Source organism: Carassius auratus, chromosome 6 (assembly GCF_003368295.1).
Source record: "Carassius auratus strain Wakin chromosome 6, ASM336829v1, whole genome shotgun sequence".
NCBI classification, from domain to species: Eukaryota; Metazoa; Chordata; class Actinopteri; order Cypriniformes; family Cyprinidae; genus Carassius; species Carassius auratus.
Genome location: NC_039248.1, coordinates 14,398,234 through 14,419,537, shown reverse-complemented (window position 1 = coordinate 14,419,537; position 21,304 = coordinate 14,398,234). Strand labels below are relative to the sequence as shown.

At 37.3% G+C, this 21,304-nt stretch overlaps 1 protein-coding gene across 1 annotated transcript; it reads left to right on the top strand.

The window, feature by feature from the left end:
• The first annotated feature begins 296 nt into the window (after positions 1-296).
• On the top strand, positions 297-19,423 carry pik3r6a (phosphoinositide-3-kinase, regulatory subunit 6a). The gene is made up of 6 exons (XM_026262990.1): positions 297-672; positions 2,958-3,078; positions 14,083-14,156; positions 14,447-14,561; positions 15,154-15,224; positions 17,011-19,423. Exons 1-6 carry the CDS (start codon positions 594-596, stop codon positions 17,124-17,126), a joined length of 576 nt encoding a protein of 191 aa, XP_026118775.1. The 5' UTR covers positions 297-593; the 3' UTR covers positions 17,127-19,423.
• The last annotated feature ends 1,881 nt before the right edge of the window (positions 19,424-21,304 follow it).

Genomic DNA, 21,304 nt, shown 5'->3' with positions numbered 1-21,304 from the left:
TGGCATTAATTTATGCCAAAAGTTTGCACAATTTTTGATTTGACCTCTTGTTCTGTAAATATTGTGATTTGATTTTGTAAATAAATATGCTAAATAAATGTAGCATTTTCAAATTTTTGCCAAAAAACGTGGGTCCAGATTTATTAACATAGTTAATGTTAATAGTTATGTTTAAATTTTTACTTTTACTGTTCCTTTTTCTTTTTTTCCCCATTTTTTTTCTTTTCTTTTCTTTTTTGTTCTTTTCTTTTTTTTTTTTCTTTTTTTTTTTTTTGAAGAAGAAGAAGAAGAAGACGACGAAGAAGAAACAATCATTAAGCAATAAACTTGAAGGTACACCGACGATACAAAAATGTTGCTGTTGTTGTTGATGATGATGATGATTATGATGGCCACAAGATGTCGTCAAAGAGTCAGGAATAGCAGTGTAACTGCTGCCGCTGCATAAGGATGTCTAGTTATCCACAGCCGTCGCTATTTTCCTCAGCAACGAGAACCGCTGGATCCGCTGCATTATTTGAGCGAGCTCTCTTGCTTTCCCTGTCTCAACTAAGTCAGAATATTGGTATAAGATTAGGCTTCAGTGGAGTGCGATGGATGAAAAGCGCAGAGCATCCTGTCAGTATGGATCCCTGGAGTGCACGAAGTGGAAAACAGATGTGGACCAAACAGGTATCCCTACACCTCTCTGTATCAAAACCTGTCAAAACGTATTGGTGAAAGGTATAGTAGACTATCACACACTTGCATTCTCTTCTTCACTGGGGTTTGTGCAGACTGAACGCCTCAGCTAGAACTTCTGCTTGTTGTAAAGAATGAGATCAGGTTTAAAATTGTTATGCTGACATCTGAAAACAGCTCATAAGAGTCTCATAGTTTAGCCATTAATAACTTAAATGATCTACATGGAGATATACTTTGCGTAGACTGCATGCCGTCGTGACTTTGAAATGGAAAGGAGATCCAGGAACATGCCTTTTCTAGAGCTCTTGTGGAGTTTACAGTGTCATACTGGCTTTATTACATTTGTTTAAATACTCTCGCAGCACAGCACCTTCTGCTGCTTTCAGAAGATCAGTTACTGAACATTAATAATAAAGTTTTGTGAAATAAACTTATGGGGATCATCTGGTTAAGCAACTGTGGTCCGTTCAAATCAATTCCAGGGCTTCATTATCAACTGTATAATTAAAAATAATGTAGCTGTATAATTGATAATAATATATTTAATTTTTTAATAGAATAACTCTGTAAAAACTGCTACAATAAAAACATAAATTTGTTAACTGTTAGTTATCTTACAACATGGTGAAAAAATAAAAAAGTAAAAGGTAATTTTGCTGTAAAACGTTGTCAAATGTAGGGTTTTTGGAAGTAAGAACTATGAATTCTCATGTTGCTTATGGTGAAGAAGAATTGAAACGTCATTTGTTGAACTACCTGTGTGACACATCACAAATTTTATTTAAATTTTTTATTGTATTTTTATTCTTTTATTGTTTTTATTACATGTCTACCTAAGAAATTTATTTTTCAGAACAGTTCTTATGTGCACTGTACCACATTAATTCTACTGCTTTCTCACTCAGTCGAGCATATTTGAATGATTTTCCTTTATGAATGCCTAACCTGTCGTAAAAAGTCTCAATGCTTCAGTGGAGTTGCTAACTTGCACATGAAGGAACAACTTGCCTCTTGGCACTGATTTTTGAATAGCTCTGTTCGTAAGAATATTTGATTTAAATGTTCTAGTGACATCTTAGATCAGTACCGGTCCTGAAGACACCTATTGATGGTTTGGATACAAAGAGGCTTGTGGCCCAAATAAGAAAGGGGAAAAGGTCAAATTCATAAATCTAACATCAGAGAGGAAGACATTTTTAGCATGTTGTTCCCATTTCTGTATTTTAGATCATTTAGAAATCCCAAAAAGGTTAAGTTATCTGTTAAAAAGGTCTACAGAATAAGAATTTAGATTAAACCCTCCTGCTGCAATAGGAAAAAATTGTGGTCAAGCAACTAGTGTTGTTATTATTAACTAAAAATGAAATAAAAAATAAATTTAATAGTTAAATAGATATATAAAACAACTAATAAAATTGATAAAAGCACATTACAAAATTACTTAAACTGTATATAAAAATATAAGCTAAATAAAAATATTAATAAATACTAAAATAACTATATATATATATATATATATATATATATATATATATATATATATATATATATATATATATATATATATATATATATATATATATATATACTGTATATACACACACACACACACAAATATTGGTTGATTAATTAGTCAATACATTGGTGTGTTACTAAATAACAAATGAAGACGCTATATTGTTTGAAGAAATATATTATTGACAAAACAAGGATTTGTTTCAATTTAAACCTTTTTTCTGAATATTGTAATTTTCCCCATCTCATGAACTGAGTGGCCACCCAGCCGAGTAAAACTGACAGAAAGTATTAGCCTCAGCCTAGCATAACGGTTACCATGCCACTCATGAGAAAGAGACAGTTCACAGTGCCACTGGAGACATCAGCAGTGACATAACCAATTGTAGGATCAGGGGAAGAATTATGCTAGGCCTCCTAAACCCTTGCAAGCCAAGGCAGGTAACCTAGACATGCTACAGTTTTCTTCTGCTGCTACAACTTTGATTTATTGGTTCTGAAGGAATATGGAGGATGTCACTGAAGAGGTTTTGAGAACCTCTTCAAGAATGGAAAGAAGGTAGTAATGATACTAAAGGAATTGTAGAGGTTTCAACAGACTGGTGCATCTTGAAATGTATCTCATCTTTTCAGAAATTCAGTAGACATTCATTAAATGTTATATTTTGTTATAGAATGAAATCTGAGCTATATTCTGAGCTTTGTGGTCGTGATCAGTGTGGCTTCAGTCCAGATCTTCTTTTTTTCTGTGTTTTCAGAGGCAGATGTGGTCTCAATGGCAGACTCTACTATCACAGTGGGAGACATAGAAGGGGAACTCTGTAAGATTGAACGGATCAGAGATATTTTGATCAGGAGGGAATCTGAGCTCAGATACATGTGAGTAAACTGGTTTTTACATGTACATATTTATGATATATACCGGTGGTGTTCTGAAATAAAGAGGCAAAGTCCTCAATTATTATTTTATTTTTATTTTTATTTTATTTTTTCAAATTTAAATTTGTGTCCCAGTCATATTTTCTTGGTTAAACAAACATTACTTAGACTATCAGAGGGGAAAAAAACTATTATATTTTATATTTTTACTTTAACAGCGCAATCAATATTCTATTTCTTAATGCCAAGTATTAATCTAATCAAGTTAGTGTTTTTAATCATTTTACATTTATTCCAAAATAATAAATCAAGGCAGTAACAATTTAAACAATATATTTTATTTGTGAACTTATGTTTGGCAAAGGTTTGGAGGGAGGACTCAAATGCTGAGTGAGTGTTAACTGATTTCTTAGACAAACTAGCTGACAAGACATGAGAAAGAGAGCAGGGGAGAAAACAAGCCAAACGATAGGCAGGGAAGGACTGGAAGACAGGCAGGCTGAGAGAATGACCACAGAGTCCAGTCCAGGATGGCAGTCAGCCAGTGAGCAGTGGAGGCAGGGCAGGAGGTAGCAGCGGTAGCCTGACAGTTTACACATGTAACCATACTCGGCCCGGCCAGAACGGGGCTACTAGCAGCAGACGGAACTACCAGGAGCATAGTGTGATGTCTCTCGAGTCGCAAACAGACGAACCTGAGCCTGGCCAAAAACTCTCCAAATCTGCTTCACCACCTCGGTGTAAAGATGCGATTCCCCGAACCTCGGTGTGCAAATCGGGGGGGAAAGGCAGGATCCGTCATCGAGGAGGCAGCTTAGTTAACAGAAAGTGCTCATCCACCTTACTTTTCTGGGGTTCAGACTTTTTCTCTGCAGGTCAATCGATGTTTACCTTAGCCACAGCACAAGTTACCACCTCCAAAAGCTCCTCATACTGGGGGGACTAGGGGGGTGAATCCTCATCGATGCCCATCACTTCAACTTCCTCAGAGGAAGACAGAATGGCAAAACGCTAATGCCGGCTTTGCCGTACATGCTTTTAAGCTTCCTGGTCTCTGACATCACCTGCCTATATAATCTTGCCCATCCATTGGACTCATTACAAATGTGATTCAGAACCAGTCAAGTAGAAGGCATTCCCAAAACGTTCCTCAATGCAGCTCGAGTTCCTGAAGAGGAAATAAACAATAGACTACAGACAATTAGGCAAGGAAAACTCAGTATCACCAAGAATAGTAAGATAAACTAGCAACACTGAAACATAAGAATAATAAACTGGAAAAACAAGAGGGAAAAGGAGCATATAAAGGATCCATGATCATGTGGAGCAGGTGACAACACTCAGACAAAACAAAGACTCAAGAAGGACTAAACAAGAGGGCATGGTAATGGGTTACAAGGAGACAGGGCAAGAAGTGCACATCTCAAACACAAACAAAGACAAAGTCATGTGCTCACTCTCAAACAAGGAAACATGAAACAAGGACAACACTGACCAGACTGTGAGGGCAGGATTCTGACAGTACCTTCCACACAATGGACACCTCCAGGCATCCACATTGTGCAAAGAAGTCCAAGCAGGTACCAAACAAAGACAGGGGTGACTTGAAGTCCTAGAATAGCCAGTAAACACCGGGGGTGGGACAGGGAGGGTGGAAAATCCATCGGAATGGCTAGGGGCTGACCAAGGAGGTTCTGGCCTTGCAGAACCGTAACTGGGAAATACAGAGGGTGGGAAGGGAGGGATGGGAGCTTGATTGGTATTATTCTTGGTAACAGGAACTGGCCTGACAGGTCTGGACTTCCAACTGGGCTTCGTGACAGGGGCAGAATCATGGACAGAAATCAGTGACAGAACTGACAGGGAAGAGGCATGCCTTGGGAGCTGGTTCTGGGACAGATTCTGGGTTGTCCTTAAGGGTAAAATGATCAGACCTTGACATTGACTTGGAAGGTTTCTTAGCGGCAGGAGCCAACAATATGCTGGGCTCTGGGGAAAAAGCAGACACTGGGGTGGACTCAGGGGCTGGCTCGGGACTGCTCTCTCTAGAGTGGGCTTGGGAACAACCCAAGAGGCTATAGAGGCCTTGGGGATTGCTCTCTCAGGAGCGGGCTTTGGGACTGCTCTCTCTGGAGCGGGAGCGAGTTCTTGAGCAGTTCTCTCCACAGCGAGCTCAGGTACCGCTCTATCTGAAGCGGATGTAGAAACAACCTCCTCCATAGCGGACTCTGGAGGCTACTGTACTTAGAGCTTTTAATGAGCTGTTTCGGAATAGCCTCCATGGCTGTGACTGAGAGAGCGGGGTGCTCGGAGGTGGCCTTCATAGCAATAATAGGCTGAATGAGAGCCTTATTCAAAACGTTGAGAGCAGGCCGATCAGGAACAGCCTCTGGGGGCACAACAGGAGAAGCAGGAATCTAAGATATGACCTCCTTGAACATAAAAGGTTGAATGAAAGCTGCTGGAATGGCCTTCATGGCTAACACAGTGAGACTGGGTTGTTTAGTACTGGCCTCTGTGGACATGACTTGACTAACAGGAACATCTGTTGTCTTCACATGACTTGCAGGAACAGCATCTGGAGAGTCAACTGGGGAAGCAAGAAGCTTGGAAATGGCCTGTGAGGCTGGAACAGGCTAAATTAATGCTTCTGCCTCATCCTCCGTGGCCAAGAAAGGAGAAGCTGCCAGCTTAGGTATCGCCTCTGTGGACAACATAGGATTAATAAGCATGGCTTCAGTGGACATAACAGGACGGCCATTAGACTGCACGGCACTGTCCATTTTTTCTACTTCTCCAATATATTGAGGTTGCGTGCTTGACCACATCTATAGTATCTGTAGTTAACTCGGCCAATGCAGGCAGACAGGCAGTTATCTTAGTGACTTGAGCGGAGACAGGAACTGGCCCAGCAGATTGTGACAGGAATAGAAAAAAACTGGAGCAGGTTTGACTAGCTCCAGAGTGACTGGAGCGGGTTTAACTGGTTCAAGAATGACTGGATCAGGCTTGACTAGCTCTGAAGTGACTGAAGCTGTCTTGACTGGACCTGAAGTGACTGGAACAGATTTTACTGACTCTGGAGTGGACTTGACTGATTGAGTCAAGAATGACTGGATCACTGGCTCTGGAGTGACTGGAACAGGCTTGACTGCCTCTGAAGAGACTAAAGTAGGCTTGGCTGGATTTGGAATAGAATATGAATAGAAATGTCTCTTGACTATCTCTGGGAAAGCTGTGGTTGATTCAACTGACTCAGAGATAACTGGGACCGACTTTCATGTCTAGGAGATGACATCAGTTGACTTGACTGGCTCAGGGGAAACAAGAGTGATCTCACTAGATTCAGGGGTGTCTGGAAAGGTGTCAGAGTCATAAATGGATGCAGCAGACTGAAGAGACTTCCTTCTTGCCCATTCGCTTCTGAATAGGAGTCAGAAGAGGATCTTGGTCTTGACTTGACAAGGAAAATGGGGCAGAATGGTCGCGACATTCTGGCTTAGGTGGTGGAAGCATTCCCCACTGGATGCGATGACCAATATACCTAGAGAAGTCCCAGAAATTCAAAATCTTGAGGTTATCCATCTCCCACTTAGGTACAGGATTTTCCAAGCAGGTATTGAAAATATATAATCATAATCAAGCCCCCTTGACATCTTTCAGAAAAACTGGGTAAATGTACATATATCCCACCCCTTTTGGAGAAGGTTAGCCAGACCTTGATGGCGAGCCAGTCTCTCCCGGGAATTAGCAGGTGGCAGAATCTTGATACTCATACTGCTCAGTCCAATGTTGGCCAGTTCGTTCGGTCAAGGGTCTGGAGGGAGGACTCAAATGAAGACTGAGTGTTAACAGGTTTATTAGACAAACTAGTGGATAAGACAAGGGAAGGTGAGGAGGAGAGAGAACACAAGAGAGAGACTGGCAAAAAAAATATGGAAAGGGAGAACAATATAAAGGAGCTGAGAACATGAGGAACAGGTAAGAACACACATAAAAACAAGGACTAAGCAAGGAGAGAATGTGAGAGACAGGTGACAACACTCAGACAAACAAGAGCTAAACATAGGAGTGTGGTGTGCAAAACTTGGTGATCCATGTTACTTTATGTATCATGATTTAAAGGAACACTCTGACTTTTTGGGACTTTAGCTTATTCACAGTATCCCCCAGAGTTAGATAAGTCCATAGAAACCTTTTTCATTTCTGTGCGTTCTGTAAGTGTTATTTGACGCACCCACCGCTAGCCTAGCTTAGCACAAAGACTGGATGTAAATGGATACTGTTAGCATAGTAATCCCAATAAGTGACAAAATAATGCAAACATTTTCCTATTTACATGTTGTGATCTGTATAGTCACAGCGTGAACAAATAACAAGCCTATATGAGACAGAGCCCATTTTTAATTGTATAAATACTGGGAACTATATTCTCACTAGGCGTAGGAGCACAGCTTACGTTACTTGGGCGTAGTGATTAGCGCAGCACCCGAGACGCGCAGTGGTGAGGATCAGAGAGTTCGCTCAGAGTTGGAGTAATAGAGTCAGCAATTACTAGATAGTAAATTTATAGTGTACAATCATGGGTGTTCGCTGTATTGTAAAGAGCTGCGACAATAAACAGGGGAGACCAGGTAATACTATGATGTTTCATAGAATTCCAACCAAAAACGCTGACCTGATGTATCGATGGCTACTTGTTCTGGGTACAGTTCCAAACACACCTGTAAACACCATCACAAAGTATTTCGTTTGCTCTGGACATTTTACTGTAGACGACTATTTTGAAAAAATGCAAGTTGCCACATGGACCATGAAACGCGTGCTAAAGGATACAGCCATCCCATCGATTACAAAGACAGGACAAATTGGATCACCTGTTGCTGCGGTAAGTGTTCCGTTATGTTTTGAGATGACTAACAGTAGCCATACTGTAACAGTGCCATGCTAATGTAATTTAACCTTAGTAGTGACACTATTACGTGAATAGGGGCTCCGTGTATCCCCTTTATTTTTATTATTGTGTTGTCATGAACACACTGCTCATGATCATTATAACAAAATCACTTACTTGGTGGACAGCTGACCATTAGGTCCACTCGGCATTTTCCAGTTGATCTTGTCACAATGGGGGAAAAAAAGGACAACTGCCGGGTGTATTAGGGCAGAGAAATCTTCCGTGGTAGTGACACAAATATTTTGATTGTCATCAAGCCTTGACATTGATGGCAATACCCGGTCCCATTCATTACAACAAAGGCATTCGGTTTCTGTCGGCATAGGTTGGCATGTTCCACATTTACAGCACCAGTCTGTGTTCGTTCTGATTCTCCCTTCGACACATCTTCCAAAGTTTGTAACTCCTCATCTGTGTATTCTGGCTCAAAACTATATGGTTCTGGATCCTGGTTTGATACACAGTAAAATTCCTCTGAGTCTGACAATTCCTCAAAGTCAGCCATGATCACGAGTCATGTCTAGCTAGTTAGTCACGTTTGTTTGTTTATGGAACCATCAACAGCGCGTCTCGTGTGCTGCGCTAATCACTCCGCCCAAGTAGCCACTCCGCCCAAGTAACGTTAGCTGTGCTCCTACGCCTAGTGAGAATATAGTTCCCAGTATTTATATGATTAAAAATGGGCTCTGTCTCATATAGACTTGTTATTTGTACACGCTGTGACTATACAGATCACAACATGTAAATAGGAAAATGTTTGCATTATTTTGCACTTATTGGGATTACTATGCTACCATTATCCATTTACATCCAGTCTTTGTATTAAGCTAGGCTAGCGGTGGGTGCGTATAACACTTACAGAACGCACAGAAATGAAAAAGGTATGTATGGACTTATCTAACTCTGGGTGATACAGTGAATAAGCTAAAGTCCCCAAAAGTCGGAGTGTTCCTTTAAGAATGTTTCAAAGAGAATCTTCAATGGGTGCAATGAAATCTGTCCTATTTTTTTTTTTTTTTTTGAAACCTGAATAGCATATTTGAACAACCTGGTCTCATAAAAATAAGTACCTCTGTGTACTTTTTGTGCAACACTGTTTTTACGTACCTTACTGCATATTTTGCCGCAGTTTCAAAGAGAAATGTCCACTGAGTCCACTGAGAAAATTATGCTTTATTAATTGAAACTGTAAATTTGTATGAAAATGAATAAAATGTGTAAGAGTTTTACTGCCTCTAGTGTTTATTTATTCTGGAAACTGCAGTGATAAGTACTTTTGGGTACGTATTTCACGTCTCGCTAAAATGTTCCCCCAGCTACATTTATGCCATGTGACCAGTGTAACAGAAATGAGTCAAACCAGACAAATTAAAGAGTCTATCAAAGCGATGTTTGAAACACGGAGCCAAATTCCTCAGGAAGTCATAAATCAGTTCTAGTGCCACAAGAACCAAGCAAGATGACCAACCAACTTGTTCACACAACAGCTTTCAACATTAACATCACTAGAACAATTATTGAAAATTTCAATTTGAAGAAGAGAAATTTGGTGTCAAATGTGTTGTTCGTAATGGAAATGCAACGCTGGACATCACATGTAAGCCCATGAGATCGAGTTAAACACTTCCATTGACTTCCCCCCACCTAGCAGAACCAGACTAAAATTCATAAGGGGGGGGAAAGGGGCTTTGAACCTCTTCACAGAACATCCCTATGTCAGAGAGTGACAAAGAAACTTATTTTCGTACATATATATATATGGACCAGAATGAACTCAAAAAGACTCATAAATGAATCAGTCCATCGCTTCACTCCATATTCATTTATGTGTAACCCACACATTTGACTATCATGTTATAATCACTTATTGTGTATGTTTTTTTTAATAACTATCACATAGCTTAACGATTCATAATTGTGTTTGGTATGTGTGTGATCGAATCTGCTTGCTTGATATTGTCCTGAAAATCATTTATTTGTAAAATATATCATAACCTGGTAATAGGAATCATGTCAAAAATTAGACCCTGCAAGGCAGGAAAATTCGGACCACATGCTTGGTAAGATAAACATATGATTTATGATACCCCCGAGCCAAGACAATATCTGATTGGTCAAGACAACATTTGAGGTGTGGCCAACAGGCCAGTTTAAATACTGAGGACACCATAAAATCTTTGCTTTTAGTCTCTGGCTTTTAGTCTCTAGCTGTGCTTCTGCTATCAGCCATGTCTGCTTGTAGTTTGCTTTTAGCTTTTAGCTTGTAGCTTTGCTACCTAGCTTTAGCTTCTCTAGCCATGCTGTTTAGTCATCACTGTTCTTTGAGCACGGTTCCAGCGTGCTTCGACCTGCAAGCCTGCTGCTACTTAGCCACGATGAGAAGGAACACAACCTTGTCTCGTCAAACTTTATTTATTTTCTTTTCCGTTTGAGAGTTTCGTGTTCTGAGTTAAGTTTTGTAACGTTGAGTCTCCGACACCTGACCTCGGGTGCCGTTTATGTGTTAGATTAGTTTATATGTCTTAGATTTATCTAATAAAACCTTATTCATATTGAAAAGAGATGTATCTTGTGTTTTGTGCTTACAAGTTAATGTCTTAAACTGCCGATCTTGTTACTGTGCTAATTGATATTGTTTCACTATACTTTGGATATTAATATCCAGTGCAGATTTGATGTTAAACGGCCCGTTCACTGAATCGCAGGGCGTCTCAGTGATAAGCCGTGAAACAGTTATTCTGTTCAAATTCCCTTTAAAATGTTAAATGATTCCCTTTGAGCTAAATTGACCTTTTTCCGTTACACCAGGAAGTATTTTAAATGCATGTGTCTAAATGGCTAAATGGCCAAGACCACACTGTATTTATATGGATTACACAACTCTGTAATTTTATTTTGAATACAGTACTTCATTGTGATTGGCCAGTCTCAGCATTCTGTGGTCAAATATCTTTGTATAATGACTGCAGAGGCAGTATGTACTGCACAGCAACCCAATGACTTTATTAGTATTGAAATAGTATGTGTTGAATCTTGTGATCGCCATCTTTAGCAGTTCTTCAAGTCGATCGCACCTAATAATAACACGACTAGATGAGACATAACGTTATAACATTTTGTTTCATCCCATTTTGGTCAACGAAAACGAAGAGACATTTTATCATAGTTTTTATTTTGTAAAACACATTTAGTCTCATTTTTATTGTTCAACAATATTGCATTATACATTTAATTATAGTCATTGTTATATGACCAGCATTTTCGTCACGTGATTTTTTTCGTCAAGGTTTGTTGGACGATGTGTAGTCATAATTTTAATTGACGAAAGCAATAGTACGCAGTCACTACAGTCTCTTTCTTTGCATGTGATATAATAAGTTAAACTCAGATCAATTATTCACAGTCCATTTTCTGTGTTTATTTAGCAATAACAACCTACTGACTTTAAATTAACCCTTACATATTAATATTTATGTTTTGGTTTTGTCCTATATTGTTCAAAGTGTATCCATGTCATTAATGTTTTTAGGTTAACAGAAACATTTTCTTTCATTACATTTTCAGATTCCAGATAAACACACTACATGAACAGTAAACTTCTATATTAATGTAATAACCAATTTTGTCAATTATAATTGATAGTCAACAGCCAAACCCACAAGCCTTGAGCAGTTCATAAAGTTGATATGAGATCCTTCTCACCATCACATCGGCAGTCATCTGTCCTTCCTGCTCCCATTACCAAGAGCTACAATCAGCCAGCTGCCCCTCATTAAGATGTTAATGCTTTGCTTTTGATGCTGCCAGAGTATCTAATGCATGGATATTGGTTTCCCCTCACAATCATTTGGGGAAGAGATTTGACTATCACAAAATCAGTGGGGCATTTATTCCCAAGTGTTTGATTGGTGCTCAGCCTCCACAGTCTGTCTCAACTGAACCGAAGCGATACTGAGCTAAATCCAGCTTCCAGCTTCATCATTAAACTGCATATATGGTTTAAAATTCAGAGACTGGATGCACTCTAAATACTACTCTCTGACACGAGCAGCATGCAAAAATGGTAACATCTTAATTAGTAAAGTAAAAAATAAGAATTTATACAACAAAAACTAAATTGCTGTAGGGTAACATAACTTGGACCATGAGTACATTATAACATGTTTTTGTTTGCATATACATTGAAACATTGAATACATTGCAAACATATTGATGGCATCTTTGCTTGACTTTAGACAGAAAAAAAGACAAAATATCATATATATATATATATATATGTATTAGGGGTGTAACGGTTCACAAAATTCACGGTTCGGTTCGATACGATACACTGATGTCACGGTTCGGTTCGGTTCGGTTCGGTTCGATACGTTTTAGATACAGCAAAATGTAAAAACATCTCAACTTTTCAGAATGCCGCAAGCGCACCGCGGGTCATGTGACAAGAACCAACCAATCAGCTTCATCCTTTCCCGTAACAACGTTGAGAGCTCAGCCAAGATGAAGGAACAGCTGATCATAGTTGTATATGGATTGCAATTTTGAAATAAATTCAGTAGCAGAGCTACTGCAAGCGATTTTTAGAGCTGCAAATCCATTTATCCTTCGCTGAAATTTCCGCGTCTCATGGACAGAGCACGTCATTGTTGCTTAGCAAAGACAGACGCCTCATGAGCGCTTCTGCCCGAGCGCTTTGGAAAGGAGGAGAAAGACGCGCTTAGCGTTTTCCATGCGTTTTTAGGCACGATATGTGAACGGAAACACCAGACCTGTTGGTTATTGGGGGATCTTCTCATTTCTAGTCTGTTAAACGCATTGGCTATTTTGCAACGAGCCTTCAGCGCGTACTGAGTGAGCGAGCGCCTGCTGAGTAGCCTAACATAAACATATAAGATGGTGTTTTTTTCTTCATCGGGAGTGTCAGGGGCGTTGCCTGTTACGTTGTTTGGGTTATTGGGCTACCTTGTTGAACGCATATCATTATATTTCTTTCTCTCTCTTTTTTTTTTTTTTTCAAATATAATTAATTACTCCAACGAACCGTTCGGTATACATAATGCGTACCGCGTACCGAACCGAAAGCGTCGTACCGAACGGTTCAATACGAATACGCGTATCGTTACACCCCTAATATGTATATATATATATATATATATATATATATATATATATATATATAACATTTTATTTATCTTACATTAAATTCATTGTCGTATAAAAATATCTATTTGCATTTAAAATTGTCACTATGTTGTGGCTATCTATAACATAGACTTATCTATAATGGAAAAAAAAATGATGTTGTTATTATTAAATACACTTCTCTGACTTTTTAAGATCTGATTTTGTATTGATTAGAGAATTGGTTAAATTTAAAGTGGGGTTAGGGACTCAAAGGAGTCAGTTGTGTAAACTACAAACAAATACCTACAAATATTGATAAAATCAGGATGCATGAGCAATGTTCAGACTCTCATTGTCACTGCAATATACATTAGGAATACTTTGCATAATATGCAAATGTTCTGTATGCATGAGTGACCAACTGCAGCTGCCAAAATGAGCAGTAAACAACAGATCTTACAGCATGGAATACTATATCCCAAAATGCAACGTTTTCAACCAAAATTTTAGAACAAAATGTAAACTGGATGCTTTCATTACATTTTATTTTAACACCATGAGGTCATGTGACAACAGTGTAGAAAATGACTGTTTGAGATGGTTACAGTAGGTTAAAGCTTACTGTTTTAAATACTAGAATATAACAGTATACAATGTCCAGTCTGCCGTATTCAGCAAGTTTTAGCTGGTATTCCATTCCAAACATTGCAAAGTAAACACTGAGTCACAGTGTGAAGCTTTTAATATGCTCAAAAGGTTATTTTTATTGACTTAAAATACTGCTTTTATTTTAAAGCTAGTTTTTTTTTGGTGTAACATATTTAAGTTGGTTCAGTAATGTTGCTCATGAAGCAGAATTTTTTTTGCAGTAAAGACTGTAAATGCTTCTGCATGCTTTATTTGTCTGTTCTTTTGTTTTGCAGGATGGATGATATCCAGTTATGTAAAGAAATTACAAGACTGAAAAAAGAGCTTCAGAAGCTTTTGTCTATCCCAGGTGAGATCTGGGAAAGCCTTTGGAATAAATTACAGTAAAAAAATTATTTTTTAACTCTTAAAGTTCATTTTGTTTGTTTTTTAACAGTAGCCTATAGCTGTAAAAGTTCCTTCTACTATACCTTTACTGATGTTACTGATAATATTATTCAATTGCACAGCATGCAAAAGCAAATATATTCCAAACTTGTTTTCTAGAATTTTTTTTTCTGTTAGCGTATAAGTGGCCTTGTCTTAGTAAGCATGACAATGAAAGCTTTTGATTAGTAAAAAATAAAAATCCATTTTCAGATAATGACAAGTCTAATGAAGACAAACAGAAGGAGGAAGAGCTTCTGAAACAGATTCATAAATTAGTGGAAGCCAGAGACTTCTTAGTAGATGACGTGGAGTTTGAGCGTCTCAGGTAAGCCGATTGTAGCATGCTGGGAAATGACGAAGGCTTATACACTATTTATTTGCACCCTTTATTAAATCTCTGACTGAGCTCAATACTGGGGCAGACAGAATTTGGTCTAAGGCCTGAGGAAAAAAAACATTACTCACCCTCTAAGTACAGAAGTAATAGGATTTTATTTGTAATAAAGCCATGCTGCCACATCCTGTCTCAGCAATTTCAAGAACTGAATGCAGGAAAAGTCTGCTCAGTGCTTGTGGCATCTGCACAAATTTGCGATTGAATCTGGACACATCACAGTGTAGGTCCATTTCCAGCCAGTTGTCGAAGGCTGGAATGGGAGTCATGTAACATGTTGCAAACCATTCACCTCCACTGAGCAGAAGGCTTTTGTAAAGCCAGCAGAATACCATGAACAAACAGAAAGAGAAATTTATGATACATGAATTCACATTATATTTTCAGATTATATTTCCCAGCAATAACATGAAAACCTTGAGCTAACTGAAGAACATGAAGGCCATGCATAAATAGTAATTTATACAGTCAGTTTTCCCATGATGCATTGCTTTATATCACCATAGTTACTTCTGCTGTACAGGGAACGGGAGGAGGACAAAGAGATGGCTGAATTTCTTAAGTCCAAACTACCAAAATGCTCTCAAACCAAGGGTAAGTCATTATTTTATGGTTGGCCATACATTAAAATATGAAACTTCTTTATTGCACATAGGGTGTCTAGAATACAAATAATGTGGGATATTTTGTAAACATTAGTCACTAGCTATGTTTCAAATGGTTTAGCCTCACACACAGCCCTAACCAACTATAAAAGCTGTACAATAATACATTTCATGATTTTTTCGCTCAGAATTTTGACCCAATTTACAGTCTGAACAAACTGACATAAATTCCCCAAAATTTAGAGCTAGTCTGCAGATTTGAGTGGACAAATTTAATAGACAATTGCATATTGTGTGATGGTCACAGTCACATATTTTTTTAGCTTCAGAATATGTCCAGTCATGGTCAATCAAAAATGTTTCACATTTTCAGAACACATAGGGCCCTATAATACACCCTGCCCAATGCGACGCAAGGCGCAGAGCAAGTGTGTTTGCTTGTTTTAGTCTGGCACATTCGCATTTTCCCGTCCAGTGCCACGTCATTTAATTAGCAAATGCATTTGTGCCCATTTGTGCGCCCATGGGTGTGCTGGTCTAAAAAACAGGTGTGTTCAGGCATATTGCTGGCACAATGCTATTTTAAGGAGCTGAAAATAGACTGCGCCACAGTCCAACTCAAACCTGGTCTAAGGTCTGGCGCAATGTTTTTTATTTTTTATTTAAAGAGCATGTTAGTGTAGACGGGTCCGCAACATGCGTACACGCTACTTATTAAACACAAGGACGCACAGCAGCACACAAACATGCCAAATATTAGAAATTAAAGAATGGCAATGCATAAGAATTTTTTGTAAGCTAATTATATATATATATGTATATGTATATGTATATGTATATATATATATAAATGCCTACATGTCATAATGGATAGTCATTGCATGTATCTGAATTAGGCTATCTATTTGCTCACACACGAGCAGCTCCGTTTCATCTAGGAGACGCATTCTGTCTTTGCGCTTGCCAAATTGTGCCGTATAAATATCAAATCTGCCATGGCACGAGTGCAACTGGCTCTTAAAGGGAATGGAAGATGAGACTCTGATTGGTTTATTGCATGTTACGCCCTAAAAACATCCATTACTCATTAAAAGAATAGGGACAACCCATTAAGACCATGCGCCCGGGCGCGCCAACCATTTTTCCATCGTTAAAATAGCAAAAGTGGATTTGGACACACCCTGAGTGCACCTGCCCCATGCGCTTTACACCTTGCGTTTAGATCATTAAAATAGGGCCCATATTGTTTTCATTTGTCACACATCTCCTAGCAGCATCTCCTAGCAGACTTAAAAGTCAAGAAATTAGTATTATTTCATTTTAAGATATGCCCAGTTTCAACTAACCCTACCATACAGTATATATATATATATATATATATATATATATATATATATCTATATATATATATATATATATATATATATATATATATATATATATATATAGATATATATATATAGATATATATATACAGTATATATATACTCCTAACACTTATCTTTGAATTTTAAAATGTCCCGCGAATAAAAATGCTTTTAAAAAGAAAACCAACCACTTCAGGTTAACTTTGCACAGTGACAATCTCTGCAGACTAATTTAAATATTGCATGGGAAAGACAGATCCTATTGGTTATCCAGATAGGAAAGTCAGTTGATGTTGCCAAGTGTAAACGCATTGTGTTCTTATTGACTGGTGATCCAATCTGCTTGATCAGTGTAAATGCAGCCTTGGTGTATAAAAAAAACTCTGTCTATGAAACTCTTCTATGTAGGTGTTGCTCGCAGTGGGAGAAGGCCGCCCAGAGCCCAGCAGACTACTCCCTTTGTAACCAAGACAGGCCTCACTTTGCTGAAAGAGTGCTGTGGATTCACCTGCTCTATAATGTAAAAGACAAACTTTCGGCAGTGACTGCAGGAACACAATGCAATTCTGGAGCCTTGGATGAGGATGACCTTTTAATGACACCAGGAGACTCAAAGAATACGATGCGAACCAAATCTAAAGGTTTCTGAAAGACAAAGCTATGAAGTTGTCTGTTGAGGAATAGCAGTTTAAGAAAACTCTTATATTGTTTAACATTCTTTAATATGTTTCCACACCCATTTGCTCGCTTACCTAATTCTCATTTTTCTTTGAAAAATCCAGTTTCAGCCCAGCTGGCTTGCTGTCATTCCCTGCCCTTATCTTTTCCCTCTTGAGACATTGCTACAGCACTGCAGTACCTGTGACTTCATCATCCATAAATGCTAAAGTTTCAGTAGTGGTTCAATTCAGATTGCTGTTTCTTAGCCAAGCCAGGCTCATTGGAAAAATGTGCCTGTGGCAAGATTTATGCTAAATAACATTATGTTGCTTCTTGCATTTTTTCACAACACATTGAAAGTCAAATGTTCCTGTGAGTGGCGCTAACTGGATGTTCAGTTTTATCTGTAACAGATTAACATAAATCTGGAGCAGGTTTATTATGTTCTTTTTTTATACAAATGGTGGCAGTTTGGAAATTAAATGTCGGTGAGTGAAATTAAAATTTTCTGTCATATGTACAAATAACATATAATCCATACTAATCTCTATAAACTCAATTTAACTGATATTGTCAACAAAAAGTAAATATGAGATAAAAACACTCACTGAAGGAACAATGCAATTTAATCTTCTTCTATAAGTCCTTGAGCTCATTTATTGTGAATGTGTTTCACAGGACTCATACCTGAGTGCTCCACATTGCAAATACAATACTGTACCAGGTGAGCTAATGAGCAAGTTTACTATGACAGAAAAGCCATACATGGAGCTGATTGTATGATGCAAATGTCAAAATGTATTAGTTTACACAGTATTTTTCAAGGAACCCTGCACAAGACTTTATTAATCAATAACATGCCCCCTTAATCATAATTTTCATTAAAAGGAATAAAAGTTATCTGTGTTTTATTGCTTTACTGCTTTATATTTCTGCTGGAAACTGCAGTGCATTTTCCAATGAGCCTGGGTTGTGCTTAGTCCATGTACAGTGGCTAATGAAACATTTTCACCACTGGTTGAACAATTAAGCTAATTTAGTTATTTTATTATGTTACAACAATTTCCATAATTGACAATATAACCGTTTTCTCAGCAAATATATTCACAGGAGCACATGCGCTTGCACAAAAAAATGAATTAAATGAAGAACATTTCATTCGGGTGAACGTCATCTAATAGAACCACACACCAGGAGCCTCTCCTTTCCACAGCTGGAAGTCCAGCATGTCTCACAGTGCCAAAGCACGTTGTTTATGTTCTCTGGTGAAGTGCTTTCAACAATGTCAAGGGCTCTTCTCTGTGGAGACAAGGCTCCATAGCAACCACAGCACACAGAACAATTCATCTTTAGTGGCTTTTTAGTAGCTAAATGTGTCATTAACCAGGAGTCAATTCAAACATTTATAAATCATATCTGTAGATGATAATGGAAGAGATCAATATGCCTTTATGGGCAGGTGAACCTAAAAATAATACTAAACATTTTGGATTTTGTTTGCATAAGTGCAGGACTCCACTAAAACTTATCAATAATTCAACTAATCAGCTTTGACCCTGAATGTAATTATGCATATTAGTTTATTCATTTTATGTTGCAGAATTAATTATGGTATTAAGCATTATGAGGCGCTGTGTTAAAGAGCCTTTTAATGAGTATGTTAGACTGCTGTGGCTCACGGCTCTCAGCAGTGAGCATTGTGAGTGGAAACCCCTGTTGACTGTAGTCTTAGTGATTATTTATCGCTAGTTAAAGGTCGTTCCCGTCACTCATACGTTAATCACCTGACTGCAGTCTGTCTCTTCTGAGTGGACTGCTCACATCTGCTCATTAATCTGAAGGGTATATTTCTCAAACATGAAAATGCGCTGATTTTGTTTGCTGAACTTGAGAATTTCCATTTGCTTGTATCTTGTACTTTATAGTTTATATATGAAAACGAAACAGTGTGCCATTGGCTTATTATTATACACTGAATTGTGAGATTTCTTCATGTCTTCTCTTCATATAAATTGCACCTGAAATCAACCCAATCTCATGGGGAATTGTGTGATTTTAGAGGGGAAATATAACCTTTAACACAAAATTAGATTGTATAAAATCGTATGGATTCATACAAATGAAAAATCTCAAATGCCATGAAAGTGTATTGTTATCAGTATTTTTAGCTTTATTTAATTATTATTTTTATGCAATTATACTTTTATACAAAAATTTTATTCGATTTAATTCTTTTTTTTATGTTATTTTATTTTGTATATTATTTTTATTATTTTGCCCTTGTGGTATTCCCCTTTTTTAATATTTATTTATTCAGTTTTTGTTTAATTTCATTTATTTAAAATAATAATAATAATTTAGTAGCCATGCCAACATTTAACATTTTCATTTAGATCAAGTTTATCTAAAAAAAAATATACTAGTTTTATTATCGTTTTAGTTTTAGTTAACAGTATCAATGCAATCATTTCAGTTGTTTCATAAACAACAGATAACCATTTCCAGTGCAACTGTAACCCAAAGGGATTTTCCTTTAAATATCACCTGGAAAACATCTGGTGCCTTTAACAGCTGCTGACTAGATGTAAAACATAAAAGCCAGGTTTCTGTATGACTTGAATTACTAGAACACTACAGCTACAATTAGAGAAGCTGTTTCCCCTGAGGTTGTCTCCTTTATGAAAGGATAAAACAGTCAGGTTACACTCTGATGAGTTCTTTCATATCGCTCTCATCTCTCTTTTGCTTTTTCTCTGGTTAGACACTGATGTAGTCCAGGTTCAGGAGTTATTTTTAGCACTGGGTTACATATCTTGCTGTGCTACACTCTCAAATTACCTTTGATGAAACTGGTGGAGCAAACTTGTGTAGCTGTTTAGTGTCTGTAGAAGCTACTGTATTGTCTCTTTATACAGGTGTTATACAGGTATATATGGTGTCTTTATACAGTCTATTGATATGAAAGCCAACATGACTATGATTATCTCACAAACCCTGTGTCTCTGTTCATGGATAGTTTGTAGCTGTTTGTTGCCTTTTTCCTTCATGTTTTCCCAATTGATGCTCCTGTCTTAGACTTCTGGTCTTGCTTCTTCCCTTTCTCCATGTTTCTGTTCTTTAAACTACTAGCATTTGGATCTGCCTCACCTCGTCTATGTCCAAGCATAACATATTATTTATAATGATACAGTGTTCATGTGATTTGCTAAATTACAATATAAATTGATGCATTAATGATAAATGATGGCATAAGCTGATGGCATAAATACATTGTCACTGAATTATAGCACAGTCAGTCATTAGCATTTCCCGCGTTTAAATGTTAACTTTTATTTTAAAACAAGATATGGTTTCAAATTGAATTCCTTTGTTATTAATGTATATATGGACTTTTATGTATGTATGTATGTGTATTTATGTACATATTTATTTACATATTTACAATACCATTCAAAAGATTTGGGTCTGTAGGATTAAAAAACTGCATCAAATGAATCTATAAAGACTATAGACAATAGAATAGACAAAAATACATATAAAATGAATGCTGTTCTTTTGAAGTTTATATAAAGAAAAAATAATGCTTTCAGCATCAATAAAAATAAGAAATGTTTCTCACTAATTAGAAAGATTTCTTAAAGGTCATGTGACACTAAAAACTAGAATAATTGCTGATAAAAAACAATATTCAGCTTTGCATCATATCATTCATTTTAAAATATAATGGAAAAGTGATAGTACATTTGTATATTTACAATATTTACAAAAACATCAGAACTTTTGAATGGTATAATGAATATCATTTTAAAAATTAAGCTGCCATGGCACTGTTTTATGTTCCTTTTTTCAAACTGTTTTGTCTCTAATATATTCTTTTACCACAAAAATAATTTAAACTTATCTGACTGTCAGTTGCATGAGGAAAAACAATTAAATGTTGCATCATTGTATTAAGCTGAAAAGCGATAGAGTCATTGTAATGTATTACTGTGAAAATACAGATTGTTTCTAATCATGAATCTCTGAATCTCTTATCTCTTTG

Bases quoted from the DNA above. Each gene is read 5' to 3' on its own strand.
- pik3r6a (XM_026262990.1), top strand. From the start codon at position 594: ATGGATGAAAAGCGCAGAGCATCCTGTCAGTATGGATCCCTGGAGTGC. The intron at 673-2,957 runs GTATCCCTACAC...CTGTGTTTTCAG, and splicing joins AACAGATGTGGACCAAACAG to AGGCAGATGTGGTCTCAATG. The intron at 3,079-14,082 runs GTGAGTAAACTG...TTTGTTTTGCAG, and splicing joins GAATCTGAGCTCAGATACAT to GATGGATGATATCCAGTTAT.